The following is a 27,311-nucleotide window of genomic DNA, read 5'->3' as shown; positions in this document are numbered from 1 at the left end:
CAGCCACCTGGAGGGACAGAAGCCTGACAACAATCCAACCCATCTGAGGGGTCTACCTGCCTCAAGATAACATGCTCCTTATTCGCTGACCTAAGTCCCCAGATCCACAGCAGACAGACCCCTGGTCTTGGGACGAGAAGGTCCCAAACGTGCCCAGTCATCTGTTCAAAGCCACATCCACCTTCCAAAGAGTCAAGCAAGTTTTCTGGCAAATCTTTTTCTTTTTTAGGTCACAGGACTGATTTTACTAACCTCCCTTTGTGTGTCTGTGGGCTTTGGCCTCCCTTTGCAGAACAATAGGGCATTCCTGCATATCAGCAAACAGGCACTAGACCCCTGAGGCACAGCCCCTGAGCACAGAGATAGGGTTTGTGGCAGGCACCAAGGAGTCAGCCCAGGATGGAGCAGACCACCTCCTCCCTTTAGCGACTCACTCTTAACCCCTCTGCAAATCCCTGGGCCAGGCAGAAACTCGGCAGCTGGCTTTTGCACAAGAGTCCACCTTCTCCCCAAGTTCCTGGCCTCAAATTAAATTAAGCTCAAATTCCTTTCCAATCCAAATTCATCGAGTACTGGTCTTTCCAGCAAGCGACAGGCACTGAGCTAGGAGTTCAGTAACAGGAGAAAGGAGCAAGAGGAAACCAATCCCAACAGAGTCCCTGCCCCAAAAAGTCTTTATTCAGTGGCGCCATGACACATTTGCAAAAGCGTGCCTCTGTTTCCACACACCTGTAAAAATTAAGAAGCTGGTGATGGGGATGGAGGAGGGCACTTGTGAGGAGCCCAGGTGACACAGGGAAGTGCTGAATCCCTGAACTGCATACCTGAAGCTCATACTACACGGTGTGTAAGTGACTGGCACTAAAATTTTTAAAAGTTAAATTTAAAAATCAAGTTAATTATTTAGTGAATTAAGTCAAAAACGAACTAAAAGGCATACATGACTGGCACTTTCCCTGCCTTCAGGAGAGGCACATTCTAGACTGGGCCCATCGGACAAGCTGCAGTTCCCTGCTCCGTTGACCTTGCGTGTAGCACTCTTACCGTGACAAGGATCTGTGGTGTGTGTTTCTTGGACAAATCAATGATATCCACTCCATTATAGTAGAGATTTTCGAAGCAGCCGTGAAAGTCTTTTTGTGGGAATGCCACTGATTTTCCATGTCCAGGAATCCCCCCAAAGCTGATCTTAGAAAGAAAAAAATGACATAAATAATATTGTTTAATGATTTTCTGATTGTCTGCCTAAAACACAGATGCTCAGCGGGTATAGCATAATTGCCTTCAATCTATCTGGCATTATTTTAACATTATCATGTTATTTTCAGGTGAATTTTTAGATGTAGATATACCGGTTCTTTCTTTATTACATTTATATAAGTAGGTTAAATACCCCTTCTCGCAATTTACTACTCAAAGGGCTATGTCACTTCAGCTGACGGGGAAAGTTGTACGTTCATTTCCATGGTCACTCTTGATCTGGGTGACAATGCAGCTGACCGTGATGACATTCTACTTTACAAACCTTCCTAGAACCCAGCTTCAGGGTCCGAGTCTTTGTCAGGACACTGCTGATGGGTTAGAATGATGAAGGCATCGATAATCTCATTCAGGACCAGGCTCTGCAGCTGGCCTTCTCGGCTGAGGCCACTTAACACTAAATGAATGTTGAAATCATTCCCTTTGCTTTGATAGATGTGCTGAGCAGAACTGGCAGAACAAAAGGTATTCTCCAGTGCTGGTTACATACATGCGGGCTACATGCTGGGGATGTGTTAAGCCTTTAAATGTTCCAAGAAATGGTATTTTGAATCGCCTGACTTTGGCCCTCTCATTCCTCAAAAAAGCAGGTTGGAATGTATGGTGATTTCTTCTCCAAACACCCTAGACTGCTAATTCTGCTTACGATCGGTCTAAAACACAGAAATCTCCAAGGGAACGGGTCACAGCCAATACCAGAGGTAACATGGAAAGCCGTCCAGAATTGTGTATTTTACTGTACCCCCTGTCATACTGATAGCTCTTCATCTACACACTTTCCGAATTCAACGACTACTTCCTCCCAGGGGAGAACTCACACCTATGAGTGACACAACATCTCAACAATGCACGTGGGTCTCCTGCTGGGCTGATGTCACCCGTAGGAAACGTTTCACCAGAATTCCAAATTACTAGCAAAGGGAATTTCTCTGCATAGCGGTATTTTCTTAAAAGGTTATGTTGCATTTAAATAACAAAATCTGTAATACTTGAAAAGAAATGTTCACACCTTATAATCAAGATCCAAGTAGTCGCACTCGCCCTCAGCCTGGAAATGCTGACTGTGCCTGTCCACAGTGAAGTGGACATGCGTGTTCCCGAGCTCGATGAGGACAGAATGCCAATGCTCGTCATCCAGCAGGCTGCCCAGGGTGAGGGTTGCATGGGCGTCAGGGGAGGGCAGGTTAGCACGGCCTACAAGGACAGGTGAAGCAAATGAACCACCCCATCCAACCCAGTACCATGGCTGCCATGTGGGAGGCCAACTCAGTACTGTGGCTACCTTGTGGGAGGTCAACATGTCCCCCAGTCACTTTCCTGGCACACTTCTATCTGGAGAGCTGGCCAACTGCCTTTACCTCAGCCTCATGTACAACCTTCTCTTACTTGGGAATGATTTCTTCTACCTTACTTGTGTTTATTATTATTATTGCATTTTCATTTTTCTTGGAAGTATCTTCTTCCAAGAACCTCACGAAGAGCACCGCCTCACGGGTTGGAGATCCACCCCTTGTCTTTACTATATTACCAGGTTGTTTACTGAACATGTGCAAATGGTCTTACACACTAATTGACCTATAAAACTTGTTACAGTAAAGTACATTCGGGATACATGCATGTTCTCCGTAGTACACCTCAACTGTGGAGCGACCACACTTCTATTTGCCTAGACCGTTCTGGGTCACACTTCTTGCTCCAGAGTAATTATTTCTAGGGTCTTCTTTCTTTCTTAAAATGTTCTGGTTTCAGGATAAATTAGCTACTTAACTGTGAAAAACTAAGCATAAAAAGATACATCCATCTAAAGAGGCATATTTTTGAAAACACCCACTGGGAAATTTTTACCTGAATTAAGCAATAAGATGAGCTTTCCTCTAACTAACTGCAGGGTGACGTGTTTGCTGTTTTGTCCTTCTCTGTGGAGTAGAATCCCGTCAGTCTGCCTGGTTTTAAATTTCAAAGAAATAACATCTTTTGCTGGACTCACAGATTTCCGATTAAACGTGTATAGCAAGGAGCTTTTCCCATCAAAGTTAACCATCTCGGATCCTACAGTAGGAGACATTAGAAAATAATCAAAGTAATCAAAAATAATCTTTATTCAGGCAAGTTGACACAAGCACACGCACACATAATTATCTCTGGTCTGTTTAGTGCAGAGGGGATGGTGCTGCCCATCCTCCCTGATACCCGTAGTTAAGATCCCTAACCTCCACTCTTTTTCTTTTCTGACATTTTCCCTAACATGTATCAGCTAGAAATACTTCTGTTGACTAAGCCCAATTGCTTCTGCCTTTGTACTGGCCACTTCTCATCCTGTAAACAACGAAGATCGGTAAAACAGTTGAAGTCACTCCCCACAGCGGCACATCATGGCTATGAAGCTGTCACTGTCCTCAACTCTCCAGTAGTCTTATTTTTCCCACTATCAAGGTCACTTGCTTTCTCTTTATTGAAAAAGTTATATTTTATCATTAATGTAAAAAGAACACTGGTCAAAGAAACCAAAGACAGGAGATACACAAAGGGATTCATACTAACTACCCAGAAGAATCTCTCGTATTTCTCATATTTCATAAGTAAAAAGACAAGATGTTACTGTCCTTAAAAAGTTAAAAACCATATGATTTTACTCAAATGAGGAATCCAAAACCAAAACAAAAAAATGAATAAGCAAACAGAAAGCAGAACCAGACCTATAAATGCAGAGAACAAACTGGTGGCTATTAAAGGGATGGTGTGGGAGATGGATAGAGTGAGTGATGCGGAACGGCAGGTTCTGGCATCCGGTCATGGAGTGAGTGAATAAGTTACGGTGTGAAAGGTACGGCCAGGAAAATAGTCAACGATATTCTAATCGAGTTGTATGGGGACACGTGACAGCTATGCTGGTCGTGAACATCGTACAACCCGTAAAATCATCAAATCACCATGTTGTACACCTGACGCTAATGTAACATTGTGTGTATGTTGCATTCAAATTTTTGAAAAAGAGGTTTTTTCAAATGTGTGTGTGCAATAAATGAAGGTGCAAGAGGAAGCCAAAGAAACAGGAAGCTGATGTCTTCTGAGCCAGTGATACAATGTTGGGTTATTTAACCTCACAAAAGCGTGGGACCAATGTACATAGGACCTGCATTTCATTCAGACGAACTAAAATATTTACAGCAAACCCTTTACATTCACTACTCTAAGGAATCCTTTATTTCATGCAGCCACCTTTTGAAAATTCAGGAGTTTGATTCCGGTTCCCATACATGGTGGAAAATATATAAACACAGCAGTGTGTCTAAAAATCATGGAAACAAGCAATTATTCCCCATTGCATAGTTAAATGAACATCTGATAAAAACATATCCCTTTGTCAAATTTAAATGATGTCCCTTCTGCAGTTAGTGAAGAAGAAACGTTTGTTCCACAAATGATTTTATCAGGCATCTTTTGACCAGATCAGGTTTGTCCCCAGCTTCCCTGTTGCCACTATAGCTTTGTAAGAGTAACATTGGTCTTCTCAGGATGAGGACGTCCTTGTGTGTTGGGTGAACACAGAATCCGACCCCATCCCAGAACTGCGACTCTACTGGCCTGGGGTGAGACCTAAGAGTCTGTTTTTCTAACATGTCCCCTAGCGATGTTGACAATGCTGATGCCACTGGTCTGGTGACTACAATATGAGAACCACTGCTCTACAGAACCTAGATTATATTTCCTGGAACATTCCCCTGAGACAAAATGGAGTAGTGAAAAATTTATTGGATTTATAGAAACACATAAGAATGGACTGAAAATCCTTTTGTTATAATGTTTTCGTTTCCTCTCCACTGAGATCCCTAACACTCATACCTAGAACAATCAACCACAAGCTAATCATCACATTCTATCTTACGAGGCACATTTAACGTGTTTTGACAGGTTCTCTAAGCCTAGAAGGAGACTGAGTTAAAATCTGGAAAGGTCATTAATGGAGTAAAACAAAACCACTTCAAACAATATATCTTGTAGTAGTCCTGGTGATTTCACTAAAATCTTAAATGGTAACAAACGTAAGCTCAGTGGAGAGGAGTTAAAACAGCACAGATAAAAATGAGGAATTGCTTTCAGAAGTCTGGAATGTGAGGCTGCTTTCTCTTCATCTGAAATGACCCACATCACTCTGCAGCCTGTACAGCCCATGAGCTAATTTTTAAACGTTTGTTAAAAAACAAAAAATGAAGGATTGTGGCAGAGAGTACAGGTTCCCACAGACCTAAAATGTGTGCCGTCTGGCACTTTACAGACACCTGTCATCCCGCACTCAGCGCCATGAGCCAGTGATCCTTTCTGAGCCAGATTCCTGACTGCTTACAGGTGGCCGTGATAAGAACCAGCTCACCGCAAGACATGTGGCGATCCATCTTTGATTTAAATATTAAAAACCCTATTTTAGATGGGAAATCAAAAAATTTAATTATTTTTGTTGATCTACCTGTTGCATAATTCAATACACTTCGTTTGTGGCTTTTCATGAATCTATATTTATGAGGTCAAAAAATAGGTAAATATTATGGCTCCTGTGGAATAATAATACAGACCATCTTCTGTAGCTTCAGACCCTGCCTTGGCAGGGATTTGGCTTTGGATAATACAGCTTTGTTACTAAAAGACCATCTTCCCCATATTCCCTTCCTCCCCAACCCCCACACTGCCCTGACTTAATTTCCATTTGTTCCCTCAAGTACACTCTATTTTCATTTAACATGGGTGTAGCACCCACTAGGTGCTGGGATAAAACCCAAGAGGACAGACATGGCTGGGCCTTCCCAGAGCTGACAGTGCTCCCCTCACCTTCTCACTTCAGCTATCATGAAAAGAACACATTTCAGCAGGAGTAGCCCAGTCTTACTGCAGGCTGCTTAGGAAACTAGAGATAAGGAAGCTCACAGTCAGGAAGGAGGAAGTGGAGCACGGGGGAGGTCTTCTCTGGGGAAGTGTCTGGAAAGAAAGAGGGTAAGACCTTCCCAATCATATGGCATGTGTCACACACAATTTACAGGTAGGCACCCAAAAGCAGCCAACACGGTTCAAACAACGGGCCATACTGTTGATCAAGAAGCCCCTCATGACAAATGTGAAGCCCACATGATAAGTAAGAGTGTGCCCTGTCACAAGGACGACTTACAACAGGAATGTGTGCACTGGAAACTCAGTTTCAGGCCTCGTCAAAGAGAATCAATTCTACAGAACTTTGTTCACTTACAAACATTCATGAATCAGTCTGAATATCTGAAAACAAATGGACATGTCACTAAACATAAAATGACATTTTTTTAATATTTTATTTTTTATAAACATATATTTTTATCTCCAGGGGTACAGGTCTGTGAATCACCAGGTTTACACACTTCACAGCACTCACCAAAGCACATACCCTCCCCAATGTCCATAATCCCACCCCCTTCTCCCAACCCCCCTCCCCCCAGCAACCCTCAGTTTGTTTTGTGAGGTCAACAAAGCTTTTAAGTACAAAGCTATTTACTATATTTTCCAAACCTGAACTATAATGCTGTTCAAATTAGTATGGTTTCTAGAATGAAAATGTACCTTTCTGAAGTCACTTAACTGATAGAACAAGAAAAAAAGGACATTTAATTCAATAAGAGCTGTCAACAAATGGACATTTTTATTTTTTTATTTTATTTTTTTTTTTTTAAAGATTTTATTTATTTATTTGTCATAGAGAGAGAAGCGAGAGAAAGCACAGGCAGACAGAGTGGCAGGCAGAGGCAGAGGGAGAAGCAGGCTCCCCACCAAGCAAGGAGCCCGATGTGGGACTCGATCCCAGGACGCTGGGATCATGACCTGAGCCGAAGGCAGCCGCTTAACCAACTGAGCCACCCAGGCGTCCCAACAAATGGACATTTTTAAACATGTGTCACTCATACACCATTTTTAAAGGCAATAGATTTTTTTCAAAGATTTTATTTATTTGACAGACAGAGATCACAAGCAGGCAGAGAGGCAGACAGAGAGAGAAGGGGAAGCAGGCTCCCCGCTGAGCAGGGAGCCCGATGCAGGGCTCGATCCCAGGACCCCGGGATCATGACCTGAGCCAAAAGCAGAGGTTTAACCCACTGAGTCACCCTGGTGCCCCAAGGCAATAGATTTTTTAAAAAAATTAAACCAAAACATCATATTGTGGGACAGAGAAGACTTAGCTCAGTGAGTTTGCAGCGGCTAACTCTCCAAGCATGGATGGGGGACAGCCCATCTGTAGAAGTAGAGGTTCCCTCACCTTCATACCCATGTTGGTGATAGCATCAAAATATAGCCCCAGTTAAGAAAACTAATAATTACAAATTGAAATCACATAAATTGGAAAAACACTTCGTATTTTCAATGAAGTATCATATCACATTTTCCACTTTGGAATGTAGGTTCTGCACTCTTGCAATGGACAAAACTACTGGTTCTCATTCTGATTCATAATAAGTGATCTCCATCTCAAGACCCCAATAATTTAATCAGTTGAATTACATACAAACACACTTTTCAGGAGCCTTCTTGCTAAAGTTAAATGTGATGGGTAATTTAATGCATTATTTTGGAGTTTTTATTCAAATAAAAATATGTTACAGTTGGCTATTTGTATTAATCATGGACATTTAAATTTTTATAATATTTATATTACATATATTTATATTTATAGAAATATATAAATATCAAGGATGTTTTGAGGTTGCTAAACAAAACCTATAAATTTCTGCTGTAACAGTCAGTACATTTTTAAAATAAACACAATATTTTAATTTTTTTTAACTAGGCTCCATGCCCAGCATGGAGCCCAAAGTGAAGCTTGAACTCATGAACCTGAGAGAGCTGAGCTGAGATCAAGAGTCAGATGCTTAACTGACTAAGCCGCCCAGATGCCCCAGATAAATGCAATGTTTTAAAATGGCCAATTACATGTTTTACTCCCAGTTTTATTTTCATGCCTGACTTGACACAGGAACTGCCTACGTAGTCCATATTCCCAAGGACTCATACACTCCTTTCCTCCCTCTTCTCTCCTTCTGTCCTCCCCTTATTCTCTCTCTCTTCCCTTATTCAGACAAACAACACACTAATGAACACAAGACGACACTACACCACCACAGGATGGGACTAGTACAAGCTCAAGGCAATGCTTGAGAAGACACAAACCATGAACACAGGAGTCAAAGCAGAAAAGAAGGAGCAGAAGTTGCCCCAGGGAAGAATAACAGTCAAGAAAGAAATGAAGGAGGATGTGGGGCCAGTGTCGGTGTCTGTGGCTTACAGAGACCTACGTCGAGGATGTCAACGTGAAACTGATCAGAGTGTGTAAATGTTACTGAAAATTTAAGCAAGCAGAGGACACCGGAACGGAAACCTCTTCAGAGTGGAATACAAAGCCTAGAACAAGTTCATGGGGAATATAGCCCTGGACATTCCCCTTCCTCGGAGCTGCTGGAGGGGGCATGGGACTCTAAGAAGACTTCACACACACACTCCATGTGCAGTCTAGGAGCTGGGGGAAGGGGGGATTTCCAGGTAGAGAACGTGTGTGTGCCACCCCAGGAAGCCATGAAGAATGCCTGGTGTTCGTAGGAACAGCAAATATGATTGTAATTGGAGTTTAAAGAAGTGAAACCAGAGAGAGAAGCTGCATCTAAGAGACATTATATGCCACGATAAGCAATCTGGACATGTTCCCAATATCAACAGAGCAGTGAGACTAGAAATGGGGAGGAGGGCAATGATTAACACTTGGGGCTATAAATCATATCGTATACAATTACTGTCAAAAACAAAGGGCAAAGCTCTATGCTTGAACAATTGCTCTTATTAATAGTAAGAATGAAGACAAGACAGAAGCTCCACTAGTAAACCACGGATGCCGTGTAGTTTTGCGAGTCACTGTGACTGTTATTGGTCCATGGTTTTAGGCTAGGAGGCCCCCATGGCGCATAGCTCGTGTTTGCTGACTTTAGGGTGCACTCAGGTCTTTCCCGGGACTAGGCCCGCAGCTTTGATCTCCCTGGGACTGACCTCTCCCCCAAGGAGGTGGTACCGCCTCATGAAGAACATCAGGCTAACGGCAAATCACCATCAAAGACCTTGTTCTGCTTTGAAGTCAGTAAACCTGAAGGAGTAATGGGAGGAAGGAGAAGCTGATTTTATGGGATCAAAGAGAAAACGGAGTATCGGGTGTCCCAGCTGTTTGCAGGAGTAAACACGTTCACGGATCTCAGACACAAAAGGAGGGAAGGTGATGGCCCGTGGAAAGAGGGGGGAAAGGGCGGACAGCATCACGAAACCATCTCCACTGAATGTTGCATGGAAGGGCCAACACAGAGGCAGGGTTTGGAAATGGAGTGAAAGCAGAGCCTGTCAGAGCTCAGGAAGATAGTGGAGCTGAGGCCAAAGGGGACGCTTGAATCTAGGACGGGATCACTTCTGGGACAGTGATCCCCACATCCAGAAGGTCTCCCGGCCCCTGGGATCAGCAAAGGGGCGATGGTATCCTTGCTTTGCAGCAGCTCCCTCTGCCCAACAGTGCCCACACCCTCCCAGATCCCAAGACCACAGAAGCCCAGAGTCCCAGAGCCACCGGGTGCATGTTCCTGCCTTCCTCACTCCAGAAGCCCCTCCCTACCCCAGCTCACTCTGCAAGCCCTTCACTCAGAAAACTGACTGGCTGCCCTCCTCCCTAGGCCCCAGGATCGTGTTCCAATATTTCACATTTGTTTTGTACAATTTTATGACAATCTCCTTACAAAGAAAACCAATCATTTTAGAAGGGCCCCCTACATCCAGTCCCTAACACAATTCTTTGCAAATAGCAAGTGTCCGGTAAATTCTGACATGGCATGTGAGGGAACAAAGAAATGAAAGCCTGCATAATATAGTAATTATGAGAACCAAATTTGGGGGAAAGACAGTTTTTAAATCCTAGGTCCAGTATGGAATAGCTCTCGCAAACATCTCCATGTCTCCATGGTCAAGTTCTCCCTCGAGGCCATACCAGATCCATCTGGCCGGTCTGGTTGTTGAATGAGAAAATGTCTGCTAGCAAGGATCTGACATATTAAACATTGTGCCTGTGACAGATCTCACTGACACTTTTCGGCAAAGCTAATGCTCTGCTCAGGTATGAAATGAAGTGTGACCAAAAACCCAGCCTCCCACGATGTTCCCAGCCAACATACTCTTTGGGCTATTCTTCAGTTTTCTAGAAATTTTTCATTAATATTTTTTTTCTTTTTGTGCTCATTTAAAAAATTCCAACATATTCCAAATCATCAAAATGGCAACGGTAGAGTCGATTTCCCCACAGACGTCACTGAATGTGTTTCTGCTTGTGTTGACGCTCACACTGGCTGTGACTTTTGTCCCTCTGCACATCAGTGAGGAAAAGAGGGAAGACACAACACATAAGTGATGTTCAAGCAAAGATTCACGTCGAGAATGTGGGGATTTGAACAGCGAATATGGGAGAAGCCCAGAGTCATTTTGGGTTATGGGGAAAACAAGATCACCGGCTGTCCCCTTCATCCCCACACCAGGGTCACCTCAGTGCCCAAGAACGGCACCATCCATCACAGTGAATTGCTGTGGTTGACTTGGACCTCGTTGTTTGGATGACACACCCACTCTAAAACAGGTACCCCGCTCTCTCCTGGGACTCTCCGATTCCGAGGCTCAGTTCAGGTCCACCTCTATGTTCACCTAAAGTAACTAAAGACAGCAGTATCCAGGCTTTCCACACAGACACACAGAGATACCTAAAAAGTTAGAAACAAGTCAAGCTCGGTTTTCAGCCTGGCCATGAGAGCATGTCCCCTCTGTCACTGATTTTGGGGCGGGGAGAGGGGTAAACAGCACTTACGGTATGTGCATCCGTACACTTCTATCCTCATCCCAATCCTGCCCTTGGGGCTCCAGGCTAAGGGGAGGAAGCGCAGGAACCTGGCTTCAAGGGGAGGCTGCAGTTGGTAATGCACCACGCTGTCCGCGTTTGTGTTTCCTGGAAAACCCTGGGAGAGAATGGAGAAAGGATCAGTGTGTCTGCAGAACTCGGAGCCCCTAGCTCTTCTCCTGTGGGTTTGGGACAGAGGCTTCACTCTGTTCTTATGCAAAAGCCTGCTGAGTGAAATAAGTTAAGCAGAGAGAGTCAATTATCACATGGTCTCACTTATTTGTGGAGCATAACAAATAACATGGAGGACATGGGGAGATGGAGAGGAGAAGGGAGTTGAGGGAAACTGGAAGGGGAGATGAACCATGAGAGACTATGGACTCTGAAAAACAATCTGAGTGTTTTGAAGGGGCCGGGGGTGGGACGTCAGGGTACCAGGTGGTGGGTATTATAGAGGGTAAGGATTACATGGAGCACTGGGTGTGGTGCAAAAATAATGAATACTGCTATGCTGAAAATAAATAAAAAATAAATTAAAAAAAAAAAAAGAAAAGCCTGCCTGCTTCATAGAAAGTCTGCTAATGTTTAACAGGGATGTGACCACATTTCCTCAGGGCCTGGATTAGTCACCATTGTTCTAAGCTTTCCTTATTTGCAGGGTGATTTACATTTCAGTGGCACCAATAAGCTGGCTGGAATCCTGCCACCCCTGAAGGCTTGCTCTTCCCCTAAAGCCTTTCCCTCATTCCTAAGCAGCAAAGACCTTTTCTTGCAGCCCACATCCAAGGCAATCAAGCACGATGTTAACTTGCCATCCATGCAGGAAGAACCCTCAACTCGGGTATGAGCACTGGGAGGGACCTACACAGGGTTCTAGTTCCAAACCCTTCATTTATAAAGGCAAAACCGAAGTCCAAGAAAGTAGAATCTGCGGCGGTAGGACAGCAGCTACCCGGCAGGGCCACGACTAGATTCTGGGCTTTGGATTTCAATCGCAGTGTTCTTAGTGTGCGGTCAGGTTGCCCCCAAGATAGCCGCACTTTGGTAGCACTGGGGAGACCCACAAGACAGAGGGGTGCCCTTGCCCGGACACAGGCACCTGGCCTCAGGCTTGAAAAGGCCAGTGTGAGCACAATAGACATTGTTACAGGGGACATGTGACTCGTTTCTCACCGCATTGATTTCATGTGAAGATCAGCATATGGGGAAACCCAAAAAAGAGTGATGCTCGCATATACACATATCGATCATGTCACTGGTGATTTAATCTATTTCAGACAGCTGTGTCACTAATGATTTGCCCGGTTTCTCAAAGGTAACATACATTCAAGAGGAATGGGAGAACTGAGACAGACTCCAACACCAGGAAGTGCGTTCCCATGCAGCCTCTCCGCCCTGACCTGAAACCTCTCTTGAATGCTCCTGAAGTGCTCCCTACTTGCGTCTGGGAAGAAAAAGCTGGGTGCGCTTCTGATGACATGGACTTCGTTATTCCTGTGGCAAATCCGCTCCCCTCACCCGTATGGTCCTGCCTTCCTCAGTATTAACTCCTGCACAGCGATCTGGAAGCTAGAGTGTGAGCCACAGGACCACGGTTCTTGTGTAGAGTGTAAGCCACAGGACCACGGTTCTTGTGTAGACAATTTGTGCCTGCGAAGTCCCCTGAGATGCTGGGCTCCTCTGTCCTGCCACCCGGGTCTCAGAACCTCCTATAGCCTCCTTCGCAACAAGATTTCGACGGGATCTTCCTGCTCTTCAGTGTCAGTGTCGACCCCCCAACACTGTATACCCCCTTTTAAAACTGATTCCATCGACTCTTCCTCAGATTGTCCATCAGTTTTCCCAGAGGACCTATGCAACAGCAAAGCCATAACAGCCTAAGGGTTTCCAATCGTAACACAGCATCTTATCAGAAAATGCTGCCCCATCCAAGGACCTTACCAGTCTATGCTCTGAAAACAGACAGCTATGGTGCGTCTCTTCTAAAAACCTGTGACAACTGGTAAATCTACCTCAATGCTATCAGTTCTTTGGAACTTCCCATCAAAAGCTCAAGTTCTGCATTCTTTGATCTCTCCAAGTTTTATCATCCAGAGGGCCAAAGATGTTCTCGTAATACTCCTTCATATAATAGTAATAAAATGAGGGAACAGAAGACATGACCCTTTCTTATGCTCCCTTGCACCAGAAGGACACACTCTGCCTCCCACCACAGTTAAAAGGGTCAGACATACCAACGCCGCACCAGAGCAAATCTCGTAGTTGGAGCAAAAAGAATGCCCATCTCGTTGTTTTGCTTTTTGAAACCCTAGACCTGGCTTAAGACCCAAACCCAACCAAACCAAGCCCGTTCACTGCTCGGGCTTGTAAGCCATGACAAGCAGGTAGGAACAGACAGAACCAAGAATACAGAAAACTCAAATGTGGTATCAGGGCCAGTCTCAGACCCTATAACACTTCCTCTTGGCTAGTGAATGAAACATCATCTGGGAAGCCCTCCGGCCTCTCTCTCTTGCTCAGTGGAAGCACCATTTTGTCCAACATCACCAGTTCTTCAAGGGTTGGCAACCGTTACACCAAGAGCAGGCAAACCCTCTCCATTGACTCCGTGCTCCAAATGGGAAGTCGGGAATGTGCCCTCCCTGCCCCTAGCTTCCTGCAGGAACTGCAGGCTGGCGTGGGTAGGAGCTGCTTTGTACCAACACCACCACTGTCCAGCACACGATCCTATTTTTACAGGCTCCCAGACCCACTGCCTTCATCCACAAAACCAGCTTGGTCCAGTGAACTCTGAAGGTTGAGGAGCTATTACATGAGATAATACCTGACAATCATGTTCCCACACCTGCCTGGAGGTAGGCGGTCCACGAGCACCAGCCACAGTGGCCACAGCCTTGGCTGCCATTTTGGTTATGGTGGGTGCATCTGGCAGAGGCTCCTCATCTGTCCAACTCTGCATCCCGTTCCTTAAACTCTGTCTCAGGTTCAAGACCTGAGACATGCAGATCCCTGTTGGCTCCCGCATTCACTGTGATGCCAAGGTTACAATTCAACCTCAGAACTGAAGTCCATGTTTATCTGAGGGTAACTGACAAAAACTAGGAAAGGTATTTGAACAAATTGTTTTATTTTCCTTGGATATCATTACTTCCTTCTGAAGCACTTTGTCCGTGGAAGATAAAATCTGGACACTGTCATTCAGACCGTGTGATGACAATGCCATATAGCAAAAGGAATTTCTAGTGCTGTTTTAATGGAATTTAGACAGAATACTATTTAAGGAATATTTCAAGTGTCAATAATGTCTTAATAGTCTATGAAAATAAGAGATTCAGAAGGCACTCTTTAAAACTTCTGAGAATCTGTATATGAAGCATTTGTCACACACGATTTTAATTACATTCAGATATTGGAACATATATATGTATGTGTGCACAGCTCTGTGACCATGTTAATTTGTTCTAATTTTTAGGAATCACGTTATTTTTGTCTTACATAGAACTATCACCAGTCTCTTTGTGTACAAATCAATCATGTGTTTCTTTTTTTTTAAGGTTTTTAAAATTTTTTAATTAACATATAATGAATTATTAGCCCCAGGGGTACATGTCTGTGAATCACCAGGTTTACACACTTCACCGCACTCAGATAACACATACACTCCCCAAAGTCCATAACATAATTAAGATTTTCAAAACAACCCTAGTTTTCTTTTTTAAATGTTTACCATATTCACATCAGCATCGTATTTCTTTGAGTTTTTATAGAATAACGAAATTCATCTAAATGCTACTGTATTTTTGAATTGTGATAAAATTATTTTGTCAAATCAATAATAGTATTTATTTCCATTTCCATCCTAAAAGTAACACATGCTCATTACTGAACATATTACAAATCAAAAAAGTAATTTCTGTTTGTGTATATGTGTACCACATAATTTCTAAGTAACATCCCAGGGAACTCATTTTTGTGACCTGATAGTGTATTTTCAAAACTGTAGTATCTAGAATAAATGTATGCATCTATGAGTGTTAAATAATAAGAAAGTTGAGGAAAATTTATAAATGTTGTAACCTCTTTTATTGACCTCTTTATCTCTTTATCATTATGTAATGCCCTTCTTTTATTGCGGTCTTTGTTTTAAATTCTATTTTGTCTGATATAAGTACAGCTACACCAGCTTTGTTGTTGTTGTTGTTGTTGTTTGGCTTCTGTGTGCATGTCATGACTTTCTGTTTGCATTTCCTTGGATCTGAAATGAGCTTCTTATAAGCAACATATGGATGAGTCTTATTTATTTATGCTTTCCGTACCTCTGTCTTTTAATTAGAGATCTTAGTCCATATATATTTAAACTAATTATGGATAGGTATGCAATTACTATAATTTTGTTTACTTATTTTTTGGCTGTTTTTTAAATTTTTTTTATTTTTTATAAACATATAATGTATTTTTATCCCAGGGGTACAGGTCTGTGAATCACCAGGTTTACACACTTCACAGCACTCACCACAGCACACCCCTCCCCAATAGCCATAACCCAACCACCCTCTCCCAAACCCCCTCCCCCCAGCAACCCTCAGTTTGTTTTATGAGATTAAGAGTCACTTATGGTTTGTCTCCCTCCCAATCCCATCTTGTTTCATTCATTCTTCTCCTACCCACTTAACCCCCCATGTTGCATCTCCACTTCCTCATATCAGGGAGATCATATGACAGTTGTCTTTCTCCAATTGACTTATTTCACTAAGCATGATACCCTCTAGTTCCATCCACGTCATCGCAAATGGCAAGATTTCATTTCTTTTGATGGCTGCATAGTATTCCATTGTGTATATATACCACATCCTGATCCATTCATCAGTTGATGGACATCTATGCTCTTTCCATAGTTTGGCTATTGTAGATATTGCTGCTATAAACATTCGGGTGCACATGCCCCTTCGGATCACTACATTTGTATCTTTAGGGTAAATACCCAGTAGTACAATTGCTGGGTCATAGGGTAGAGAATTTCCAATCATGTGTTTCTTTAAAGACACAGAAGTTAAATGAAATGACTTTGGCACAAGATGGATCCCTACTAGCAGGTCACTCTCATTTTCGTGGCTCATTACTGAAATGATCTCATATATGTTGGTGAAGCTAGTGTTTATCTCTTAAGAGGTGGTGTGATCTGTTCCTTGCCATATGTACTTTTGCTTTGGTTTTCCAGAACAGATCTGGGTGAACAGGCCACACAGCCTTGCAGACACAAAGGCCCACTCTGTGTTCTAGTAAGTGGGAAGATGAGCGAAGGCCCACTCTGTGCTCTAGTAAGTGAGAAGATGAAAACCCCATCTTCCCTATCTCTCGTGACAGGAGTAACCTTGGGGAAGCCAGCATTTTCATGTGTAAAGTAAGAACAAGAAAACCTCTCTTAGAATTTTGATGAGTTAGTGGGAGGAGTTCCATGGGCCTGTCTTTCTGGCATCCCTCTTGGCTCGCTGGCACTAAGAAACACACCAACGAGACTCTCCCCACGACTGATCACAGGGACACTTCATCTGGACATGGACTCAACATCCGGCATCATGTTGAATCCTTTGTCCACTATTAGGAGCAGACGATGTCTGATGAAGTCTTCCGTTTCCACGTTAGTTAGGTTGAAGGTAACCCAAGTCCACAGCTTAGGCTCCACTCACATGCTAGAAACATGTTTCCGAGATAATTTGTTTTAGGAGTCGGTGGATTTTCTAAAAAGCTTCCAACTCTGCACTGATTTAGTTAGCAGTCACGTTAGTAGACTCTAAATCCGGAGAAGGTATCATTGGGAGACTCCCTTGGAGCCATGGTCTCAGTTGTAAACTGAGTCATCACAATTCCGCATTGGGGTCAACAAATGACCTTCAAGATGCCTATTATGTATTTGTAATTTCAGGTTTGAAATGTCTGTGTCATAAGTTTGGCTTTTATACCAATGCCTTCTTTCCAAACACAAGCGGTGTTGCCTATAGAAACAGGTCTTGGGATTTTAAAAATAAATAAATATTAAGCCTCTACTGCAGGACCCTAGGAAATCTGAACTTCATTATTCACTCACCACTATTCATTTAAGACCTCTGAAGTAGGAGGAAGGAAGTTGCTGGGATCAAGAGAGAGCGCAAGAATCCCCAAGCTCTACTTCTGGCCATTTTAATTATGGGGCCATGATGGTCTTGGACAAGATGCTTAAATCTCCCCACATCTCAGCTTCTTCATGAGCAATGGGGGAATAATAATAATTACTGTTACTATTAAAAATAATATTTTGTCCCCATTATTTCCAGAGGTTCACCGACCATGAAAGGACGTACTAAAATTATTTCCTATAGTTAGACCACATCAAAATTGTAGTCAGGTGCTTTAAAGTAAGTGGTCTTGTTATGAATTATTTTTAATATTTGAGTGAATTAGAAAGTACCATAACATTTACACATAGATAAATCAAGGAAATCCTCCTCCTGTCATTTTACTGAGCGAGTTGGACTGGGATGTCAGAAGTATGACCCGGAAGGAGGGCCTGACCCCTTAAATGTCAGTCAGCCAATTGCCTCATGCGAGGTGAGCACTAGAGTTTAACTCGTGCGGATGAGTTGACTTCAACAGTGTCCTGGAAAGTGAACGAATAGTCTCCGTTCTCACTTAAAACAACCAGACAGGCACCTGATGCGCATCTTCTGATGTGACAATCTCAGTGTGTCGCAAAAAAATGTGCACTTAGTTAAGCATTTCCTAGTTTCTTTCATGGATTCAGTGGAAGCAAGTCACACAGTCAAACCAGTGACCAAGCAAAAAGAGACGACCATGTCTCTGGGTCCCAGCACCTTCCTCTACCTGGAGAGGGAACCCACCCCATGACTGAGCACAGCTACACCTCCCAGAAACCCATAGCACCTGGCCCTGGAGTCATCCACATCCTGGGGCCAAAGCAGGTGCAGGAAAGAGGGTCCCTAATGCTGCTTTTCATTAACGTGCTTCTGTAATCTCAGCTGTATAAAAGGATAATATAAACATTACCAAAATATTATTAAAATGAAGTATTTTTAAAACACATTGAGAAGTTGTAGGCCTTTACTGCTTAATTTTACCTTCTGCTTGAAATATGAACCCAGCAGACAAGACAAGACAGGTCTGACTCTGCAGAAAAACCAGTAGGGTTTCTCAACGCTCCTCCCTTCCCTATCTTCTTACGTGATGGGGAGAAATACATTTTATAAGCTATCTGGAAGGCCCACTGGTGTTGGCAAAGAGGTTGAAAGTAGAGAAAAAGCCAGAAAAAATATTTCTAATAGCAAAAAGTTCATATTTTAAAAGCAACGTAATGTTACTGAAAACAATACCAGAACATCACAAAAAAGGTGTGTGGTTTGATATGTGGCACAAGCTTATTTTCTGGAAACCGAATTAGCTTTCAGTATTTGAAGAGTGACACCAAAGAACAAAAGGAGGTCTTATTAGTGTTGTAAGAAATGCCTCAAATGAGTGTTTAATAGTGTGCCTCTCCTATCAGCAACTTGAAGGAATTAAATAAGTTAATTGAATGAGAAGAATTAAATATATAACTTGACTTAAATATAAACTTGACTCCAGGCACAGTTTTGGGGCATTCTTTTTTTTTTTTTTTTAAGATTTTATTTATTTATTTGACAGAGAGAGATCACAAGTAGACAGAGAGGCAGGCAGAGAGGGAAGCAGGCTCCCCACTGAGCAGAGAGCCTGATGCGGGACTCGATCCCAGGACCCTGAGATCATGACCGGAGCTGAAGGCAGTGGCTTAACCCACTGAGCCACCCAGGCACCCAGTTTTGGGGCATTCTTTAACAACTCAGATTATTGGAAAAATAGCACGATCCTCTTAGCCTCCTGCATATGTTCAAAATAATGATATATCAAATGGGTTATTTGTACAAAATTTAGATTTCTTATCGAGAAGTACCCGTGACTAGAAGAGATACCATATGTATTTAATTCAACATTAAAATACTTTATAAAGTAGGGAACCTAGGGTGCCTGGGTGGCTCAGTGGGTTAAAGCCTCTGCCTTTGGCTCAGGTCATGATCCCAGGGTCCTAGGATGGAGCCCCATATTGGGCTCCCTGCTCTGCAGGGAGCCTGCTTCCTCCTCTCTCTCTGCCTGCCTCTCTGCCTACTTGTGATCTCTGTCAAATAAATAAATCTTTAAAAAATCTTTAAAGTAGGGGACCCATATAACTTGCTGTGATGGGCTGAATTTTTTCCCCCACCCCTAATTCATATGTGGAAGCTTGAACCCCCCATAGTTCCGAATGTGACTGTTTGGAGACAGGGTCTATAAAGAGGTGATCAAGGTAAAATGAGGCCATTGGAATGAGTCCTGATCCGACGAGCCTGGGTCGTTACAAGAGGAAATCTGGACGCACAGAGACCCCAGGGAACGTGCGCATGGAGAGAAGACCCCGAGAGTACCAGGGAGATGTCACATGTAAACTGCAGCACAATAAATTGCGGGGGAGGGGGATTTCACACCAGCATTAGATGTCTTGAACAAAACTCCCCATTTTTAAATAACTTCTGAGGAAGACTGAATACCACTGAGAAACTAAAAAAATTACTTCTGAAACCTTCTCTGCGGCTTCCTATTTCTTTCAAGAGGTTAACTGCCAGGTGCCTGGCCAGCTCAGGCAGAGGAGCATGCAACTCTTGATCTCAGGGTCTTGAGTTCAAGCCCCACTTGGGGTTTATTAAATAAGTTACTCAGTAAATAAACTTTAAATAAATATATATTTTTAAGAGGCAAATGGCCCGTTTTAAATATTTTGTTTATTTATTTGACAGACAGAGATCACAAGTAGGCAGAGAAGCAGGCAGAAAGAGAGGGAAGCAGGCTCCCCGCAGAGCAGAGAGCCCTATGTGGACTCAATCCCAGGACCCTGAAACCATGACCTGAGCTGAAGGCAGAGGCTTTAACCCACTGAGCCACCCAGGCGCCCCAAAATGGCCCATGTTAATACAGGGGAACAAGCAAACAATCCTGCAGTAGTAGAATGAAAATGTTTTCCAAATTGAAATTCTGAAATGAAAGTTCCGAATGAAACGTTTTTCAAAATTTTCTTCCCCAAGAGAGATTTGGATTTATCCTAGACTGTTTATAAGGGAAACACACTCACCCTCCCAAGATTCCGCAGTCATACATACAAAAAATCAGAGTCACTTCTGAGTGATAGGCACAACTTTACATTCAAAGAAAGTGTTAATTTATATAAGATTTAGCCAAATAAGTTAAAAATTGTATCAAGATCAAATAGCTGTTTTTCAACTAATCATCTACCTGAAGTTGTTTTGGTCATTTTAGAAACCCCTCACCCCCCAAAATGCTCTTTTCTTAGCATTTTAAATTTGAGTCACCAATACTGTTAAACCAAAATGATTAGGGTCTCTATGAGTTCAAAATTAACTCTGACACAAGAATTATGCTTAGAATAGGATAAAAGCAATACATATCTGAGAAGTAAGTCGAAATGAGTATGAAGTAAGTCCTTTGCCACATCGACTCACCATTTTCCAGGGATGATAAAAGGCTGTGGGGGCCAGAGCAGAGGGAAGACAATTCTCCATGGGTTTCTCCCATTTCTGCACTTCTTATAGAGTGAAGCCCTGTCTTTTCTTCTGAACTGTCTTGCAAGGGCATTTATATAGAAAGCAGCCCTGTAAGATCATTTTTTTTTTCCTTCTAGGCGAAGGGCAGGCATGCTTCCTGCACAAAAGACTCAGGTTCCGGGAGCTCTTATAACATAAGCCCCTGAGTGTGCAGTCATCCACCTGGGCATGACGCACACTCAGATGACACAAGTTTGACGTAGGGTCAAGGGGAACCAAGACCAGGATGCGATGCTGCCTGCCAGTATCTAAGTCAGTCCCATGCTTCCCGTCTCTGACCCAGGAGTCTCCCATCTCCTCCCACATCCAGGAAACAGGTAGGCAACCTTGTTGCAAATAGAGCAAAACCTCAAACACCTCACAGTTCTAGACAGAAAATTTGAAGTTCATCTCTCCGCAGACTTCTGAGAACTTACAGGAAATGGCGTAGGACTAAACACTACTTCATTCAAGCCACTATGCGAACATTTGTACATTTGACTATATTGGTCTGTTATGTTGTTCTCTTTTGTTTGCTTTTATTAATATGAATCCAAATTATTTTTTAATTTATTTTCAAGTGCTACATGTTACGCTGTTTCTTAATAAAAAAAAAAAAATACCAAGGAAAACCAAAATGTGGTCTCTGTTCTCACTAGCAAGAAAACCCCTGTTGACAAGGAAAATAAATGAGAAACATAGATGGCTTTGGCTGGAAAAGTCAAATAGTGCGGAAAAGCTTAACATGCAGAAGCCACTCTTCCTGCCCCCTCCCTGTCCCCAGTTAGCCATTGTTTATGGTTTATTTTAATTGTCTTCTGCATTTACTACTTCCCACTTTTTTTTTTCCCAGATTTTCTAGTAGGGATCCCCGTGATTAGAGATGGGCAGACATGAGGTCCCCGGCTGAGGCACAACAAGGGCCATACTTCTGCCACAGAATCCTTCCCATCACTAACCATGTTCTAGAGAAGCTCTGGCTGACATCCCGGGCACTGGGGGAAATATTAGCAGATACTGCTCATGCCTCCCCCCAGCAGGGAAGCAAGCTGGGATCCACAAAACACCAGTCCCTGACACCTGGAGACACCCTCCTCCCTTCTCCTCCAAAAGGTAAGCAGGGAGGAGAGATCTGCCCAGGTCCCAATCTTCAGAAAGACCGATCAGGAGCTCATGTTTGATTTAATCACTTAAGCCGGATCAAGTGAAGTCACATTAGTAAACTATTTACCCCTCATTTTAAATCAACACGTGGCATGATAAGAAAGCATGCCTCTCATTACCTACACATTGCATTTGCTCAATGATAAGTTTGTGACACATAATTGGTCTCCACAGTTTGTCTCCGCATAAAACTTCCACCTACATAAAATTTTCACAGAATTGGAAGAACTATGCATTATGTTCTGTGTACAACCCAGATCTTTTCCATTTCAAAATGTTTACCTCTATATTTCAGTATGCTTGACGATCTCATTTATGAGTATGTTTTAGACTTTTAAATATGCAGACTAAACTGGAATCTGGGATTCCAGAGACATAGGGGGTGATGATATTATGGTCTGAGCTCCTGCTAGTGTCAGGGAGGAAAGACTTCCCATCTCTTGGAGAGGGCCCTAGACAAAACCAACGAGAAGCAGATGAAGAGGAGAAGTGTGTTCATACAGATGGGAGAGGAGAAGCTAGCTCTGGGCTGAAGCTGGAGGCTTATCAGACCTCATTTAGCAGGGAAAGAGGGAGGAGACAGGGCTCCTAAGTGAAGAACAAATAGTTGCTTTAAGAAAGACAAATGGGTTTTAGGGAGAATGAACCAGAGATGGGGAAAGTTTGTGGTAAGATTTGTTTATGCAGGTGAAAGAGGTTTTTCTTTTTCTGCACCATGAACAGAGGATGTGGCAAGGATTTAGGGTAGGTTTATCTCAGTCTCCCTCCTGGGAGTGGATCCGCCTCAAGGAGGGGACTCACGGCCACCTCACCTCTTAGAAGTGGCTGCTTTGAGTCAGATTAGCACCTTGAAGGCTTCTTTCTGCAGCTGTTCCCCAATGCCTTTGGGTTAAAATCTTCTTCATGCCAGTTCGGGGTTCAGAGAGGGTCCACCTGCTATGAGCCCCTCCCACTGTGTCCTCACTATGGGCTCCCTCCCCTCACCCCATGTGGCCATGATTGTTCTTTACTCTGCACAAAGGACAAAACTGGCTGCCCCGAGGTCTGCTGGCCAGAGGCAGAGTGAAGTTCCTCCCAGGGCTGTCGGACTCCAAAGCCCTTTGAGATCCGACCACTCGAGACATTTCAGAGCCACCTCGATCCAACCCTTCTTGCAATCTTCAACCAGTTTGCCTCACTGTCAGCCACTACCTGAGATTCTGGACCATCTCCTTAGCCACGCTGTGCCTGTAAGAGGACAGCAGCACTCACTGCTAATCATGTTACCTCTACTGACTATCATCCACATTGTAGACAGCAAGTCCTTCTCAGAAACGCCCGGAGACCAAGCCTGTCCTGAACCAAGAGACACCTGGCAGCTGTTGCTGCTGGGCTGTGACCAACACCATGGCAGGGGCCATGAACACTCCGGTGTGAACGGGGGAGTGGGGAGGGCACCCTGAGGGCAGGCATCCTGCACTGCTGACTCCTATGAGGAGGATCTCCTCCAGAAGCTTGTGCGCACCCCACTACAGACCACGCTAACCCCCATGATGTAGGAGCTTTGCTATGCATCATTGCAACCCATTCCTGATGGTGTTTGGCCACTTACAGAACGGAAGACCATCAGTTTTCAAAATTTCGTGACATTTACATTAACTGAAAATCTTGTTTTTTGGACTCTATTTTTTTTGGGGGGGGGGGAAGGGCAGAGGGGGAGGAGCAAAGCAGGAAGGGAGAAGGACAAGCTGACTCCCCACTGAGCGGTGAGCCCGGGCTGCCAGATCTCAGGACCTGAGATCATGACCTGAGTTGAAACCGAGAGTTGGTGCCTTAATCGACCTAGCCAGCCGGGTGCCCCTGAGATTTTTGAACTAACTTTCGAAGTACGTGAGAGAGGAGAAAATACATTACCGAAGGATTCACAAAATGGTAATGATGGTGATATCCTGTGCTTGTGGAGGGTTTCCTCCCCATGAAGCCCTGAGTCAGGACCCCAGCTTTAGAGCACCTCGCTCACAATCCTAACACCTCCTCTAACCTCTCCCCTACCCCTCCTCTAACCACTCCCCTAACCACGCCCAATAACCCCTCCTCAAACTACTCCCCTAACCACTCCTCTAACCACACCCTCAACCCTCCCACCTTTGCATGAATCAATCCATGTAACTGATGAAGAGCAGGAAAGTTTGTTGCTGTTGTCTGCTTTGTAAAGGAAGGTTGCTTGTTGCCACCTCTATTCCGGATTATTTCACAGACATTAGACAAAACTTTAGAGGAAAGTTCTCCCTCATCTAGGAGAGTGGATCTTCCCATATTTTATCACAAACCTTCCCTACAAACATTTCAGAAATGCCAATATAATACATAGTATTATCTACAAATGAATAAAAGCAAAGATGTATCTCATTCATGTAAATGCTAAGAAAGCAAGACAGCAAATTAATGACTGAAGCCTCACACCTGAGGCTTGCGCAGACGAGCAGAGACCTGCAGCCAATAAGCTACAGAAAAGGACGTCGACTTTGCAATCACGGGGAAAACTATGATGTGGGATTTGAAAAGTCCTAGAAAAGGTCACTATCTTTTAAAACATCCCTCCTATTCTTTCCCACATAGTCTGAGGGGCCGGCGAGGCCTCGAACTTTTGATTTACCGTGAGTCGTAAAACTTTTCAATCTGGAGAAGTCCCTTTCTGAAATGGAACTACCCTTTTGTGGCAATCTTTTAAGTCAGGTTCTCTCCTTCATTTTTTAACCCAATCATATTTGTCAAACAGCCAGGGTCGGCATGGAGCCTGGAAGAAAACCCCCATCAGCCTCTTCTGGCTTCAACCAGACAGACAGACAGACATCCGAAGAAAAGGGCTCACCTGTGCTGAGCTCTGTTTCCAGGACACTAAATGTGATTTTTTTCATAAGCAGGATCTCAATAAATCCATGCCATCACCCTGTGTGTTAAGGTTAATCAGGCTGTTTTTTATAGAAATAAAGAAAAACAGAGGTTGAGGTCGGGAAAGATTCTTGGCCAAGGGTCATCCCTGGAGAGGCCTGCCCCTGAGACTGAGAGTGGGAGGTTTCTGGAATAACGTCCCCCACCCTAGGGCGCACACTGGGAGGAATCCACTTACTGACGAGTGGTTTTATCTACACATACTCCTCAGTTTTCCTACCACATAGGACTGCTGAGTGATGGAAACACTAAGTAGGAATTCTCAGGGGAAACGCCAAGAAAGAAACATTGAGACTAGGGTCCTGAGTGACTGACTGTCTTAAGTCAATCCTTCATCTCTCTCATGCCTTCAACTACGCCGTCAGCACACGGAGGGTTTGGACAGATGGGCTTAGAAGCCCTACAAACTCCGACTAAAAGAAAAACCCCATGACAAGATTTCACCAATGCCCAGGAGTTTAAAGGATAGCAGAGAGCGCCAGGGTTCCGCATCAGAAGAAGCCAGGGACATCTGGAGGAGAAAGGTACAGCTTAGCCCCTCACAGGCGTGCTTCACATGGAAAGAAAGGCAGAAAATTCTGGCACTCCTTCCCATAAGCATCTAAAGACCATCCTTCCTTCACTCAAAACCTACCACCCCAAAAATCAAATGAACAAACAAACAAATGAAACATGTGGAAAGGCTGAGCCAGGGGCAGTGGTTTCTACCCCAACTATTCCCAAGTTAGTATTATGGTCTTACAATACCTCACTTTTATTGTTTAACTGTCTCTGTTCTGAGTACATTTCAGAGAAAATTCTTAAGTGAGCATTCAAGTGAAGCCATAAAAATGTTCTGTGCTGTGATCAAGCAGGCGTTTTAACGATTTATACTTACACTTCTAATGTAGGAAATGCTCCATGCCTCCCAAGCTAAGCTTGTTACGAGTCAGACAGATTCATGAATGTGTGCAGTCTCTGTTATATTTCTGTCATGTTCTAAATGTTTATAGCTGCTTAAGCAGTGATTTAGAAAAAATACTTTGACTACTTTTTTTCACTCTACAAACCCACTTCAAATATTGTGGAAATGTTAAAAGATATAATTCTCCCATTCCATTCTTGTGCCTCCAACCCTTTTAGTTTGAGAACGCTGTGCACTGAAAGTGATGTAAGTGTGCTGGGTGTCCTGATACAAGGGTGGTGTTTTCCATTCGATGATGTTTCTTGAAGGTTCACGTCAGCACAGAGGAGCCGCTGACCTCTTCTGCGGCTCCTGTGCGGGCTCCTGTGCTCCTGTGTGGGCTTTACCTGTCCCATCACTGGGCTTACTTGCCCAGCTCTGTGCCACCAACAGTATATGGGACCATTGGGGTCCGTGTTCTGGGATCCTGGCTTCTCAGGTGGACCCACTGGGAGAGCCCTGGAGACTATATGATCTGCCCATAGAGTCCTACCACCGCCCAGGGTAGTAACAGGGAAGATCAAGGGCAGTGAGAACGTTTAGCACTTCTTCCCCTGGGCGTCCTGCGCTCCTCTCACCAGGGCAGGACCACACCTCAGCTCCCGGCCACCCACTCCCAGGACGCAGTGGTGACTGCTGCAAACTAGGGTTATAAGAGCCTTCTGCCCACATGTGACATACATGTAATCTTAGTGAGGCAGAGACAGACCCGGGAAGAAAACAGTATCTGCTGAGAAGCTCTAACGCAGAGTTCCCGCCTGTCCTGCAGCGTCCGTGCATGAATCTGTGACTCTTCATGGACTTCCACTCTTTCCATGTGAAATCGAGGGGACGCTGATGCCCTGGCTAGCCCCCACCATGGAGGAAGGAAGGAAAGGGTGCTTGTGACTTATAGACTGAGAGAAAGCACACGAATCCCAGAGTCAATGATTTGTGGAATGAGGCCTGGTAGGAAGAAAGAAGTAAAAGAAGGAACAAAAACAGAAAGGCACAGTGTCCTTTTCTTTCAGACACTAAAAGATGCACCGAGGAGTCTGAAAGGTGGCCAGGAGCTGGGGTCCAGGGCCCAGCGGACACCACAGACCCCTGAGCCTCAGCAGAATGTACAAATCTCAGTTCCACGTCACCATTAATGAACAGAAATGTTTCCTCTCTATCAGTTTCAGGTGATGAAAGACTGTTTATATATTTTGGAACTGTCCCGGGCAGTACTAGAGTCTTGGTTCTCTTACCTGAGAACGAAAATAACGTTGAAAATGAGAATAAAGGCTGAAGACTGGATCGTAAATTGTTAGCATTTCCTCTCTCCCTGATGACTCAACATCACCACGCAGAGACTGTGAGTCCCCTCCCGGACCCATCAGGGCGGGCAGGCAGGCTCCTGTCACAAGGTCCCCATTTTGCCCTCCTCTGTCTGTGACCCAGGGGCTCCAAACATACCAGTGAAATCCCCTCAAGG

The 27,311-nt window shown here is 43.9% G+C and overlaps 1 protein-coding gene across 5 annotated transcripts in view; it reads right to left on the bottom strand.

The window, feature by feature from the left end:
- The window catches only part of LOC101689647 (contactin-associated protein-like 3), a 172,783-nt gene that overhangs the window by 82,018 nt on the left and 63,454 nt on the right, over positions 1-27,311 (bottom strand). For 4 of the 5 annotated variants that reach the window (XM_004739491.3, XM_004739486.3, XM_004739487.3 and 1 more), the window contains exons 4-7: positions 11,147-11,294; positions 3,106-3,309; positions 2,270-2,454; positions 1,045-1,188 (exon numbers count right to left, since the gene is read on the bottom strand). In XM_004739491.3, the coding sequence (XP_004739548.1) occupies positions 1,045-1,188; positions 2,270-2,454; positions 3,106-3,309; positions 11,147-11,294 (681 nt within the window). Of the gene's footprint in view, positions 1-1,044; positions 1,189-2,269; positions 2,455-3,105; positions 3,310-11,146; positions 11,295-27,311 lie in introns of those variants that run through there. The other variant, XM_045089637.1, reaches the window with a different exon arrangement.

This window comes from Mustela putorius, unplaced genomic scaffold (genome assembly GCF_011764305.1).
Source record: "Mustela putorius furo isolate JIRA1106 unplaced genomic scaffold, ASM1176430v1.1 tig00003845_pilon_pilon_pilon, whole genome shotgun sequence".
Lineage (NCBI taxonomy): Eukaryota > Metazoa > Chordata > Mammalia > Carnivora > Mustelidae > Mustela > Mustela putorius.
The sequence above is the reverse complement of the archived record's forward strand: the minus strand, read 5'-3'. Positions and strand labels throughout refer to the sequence as shown.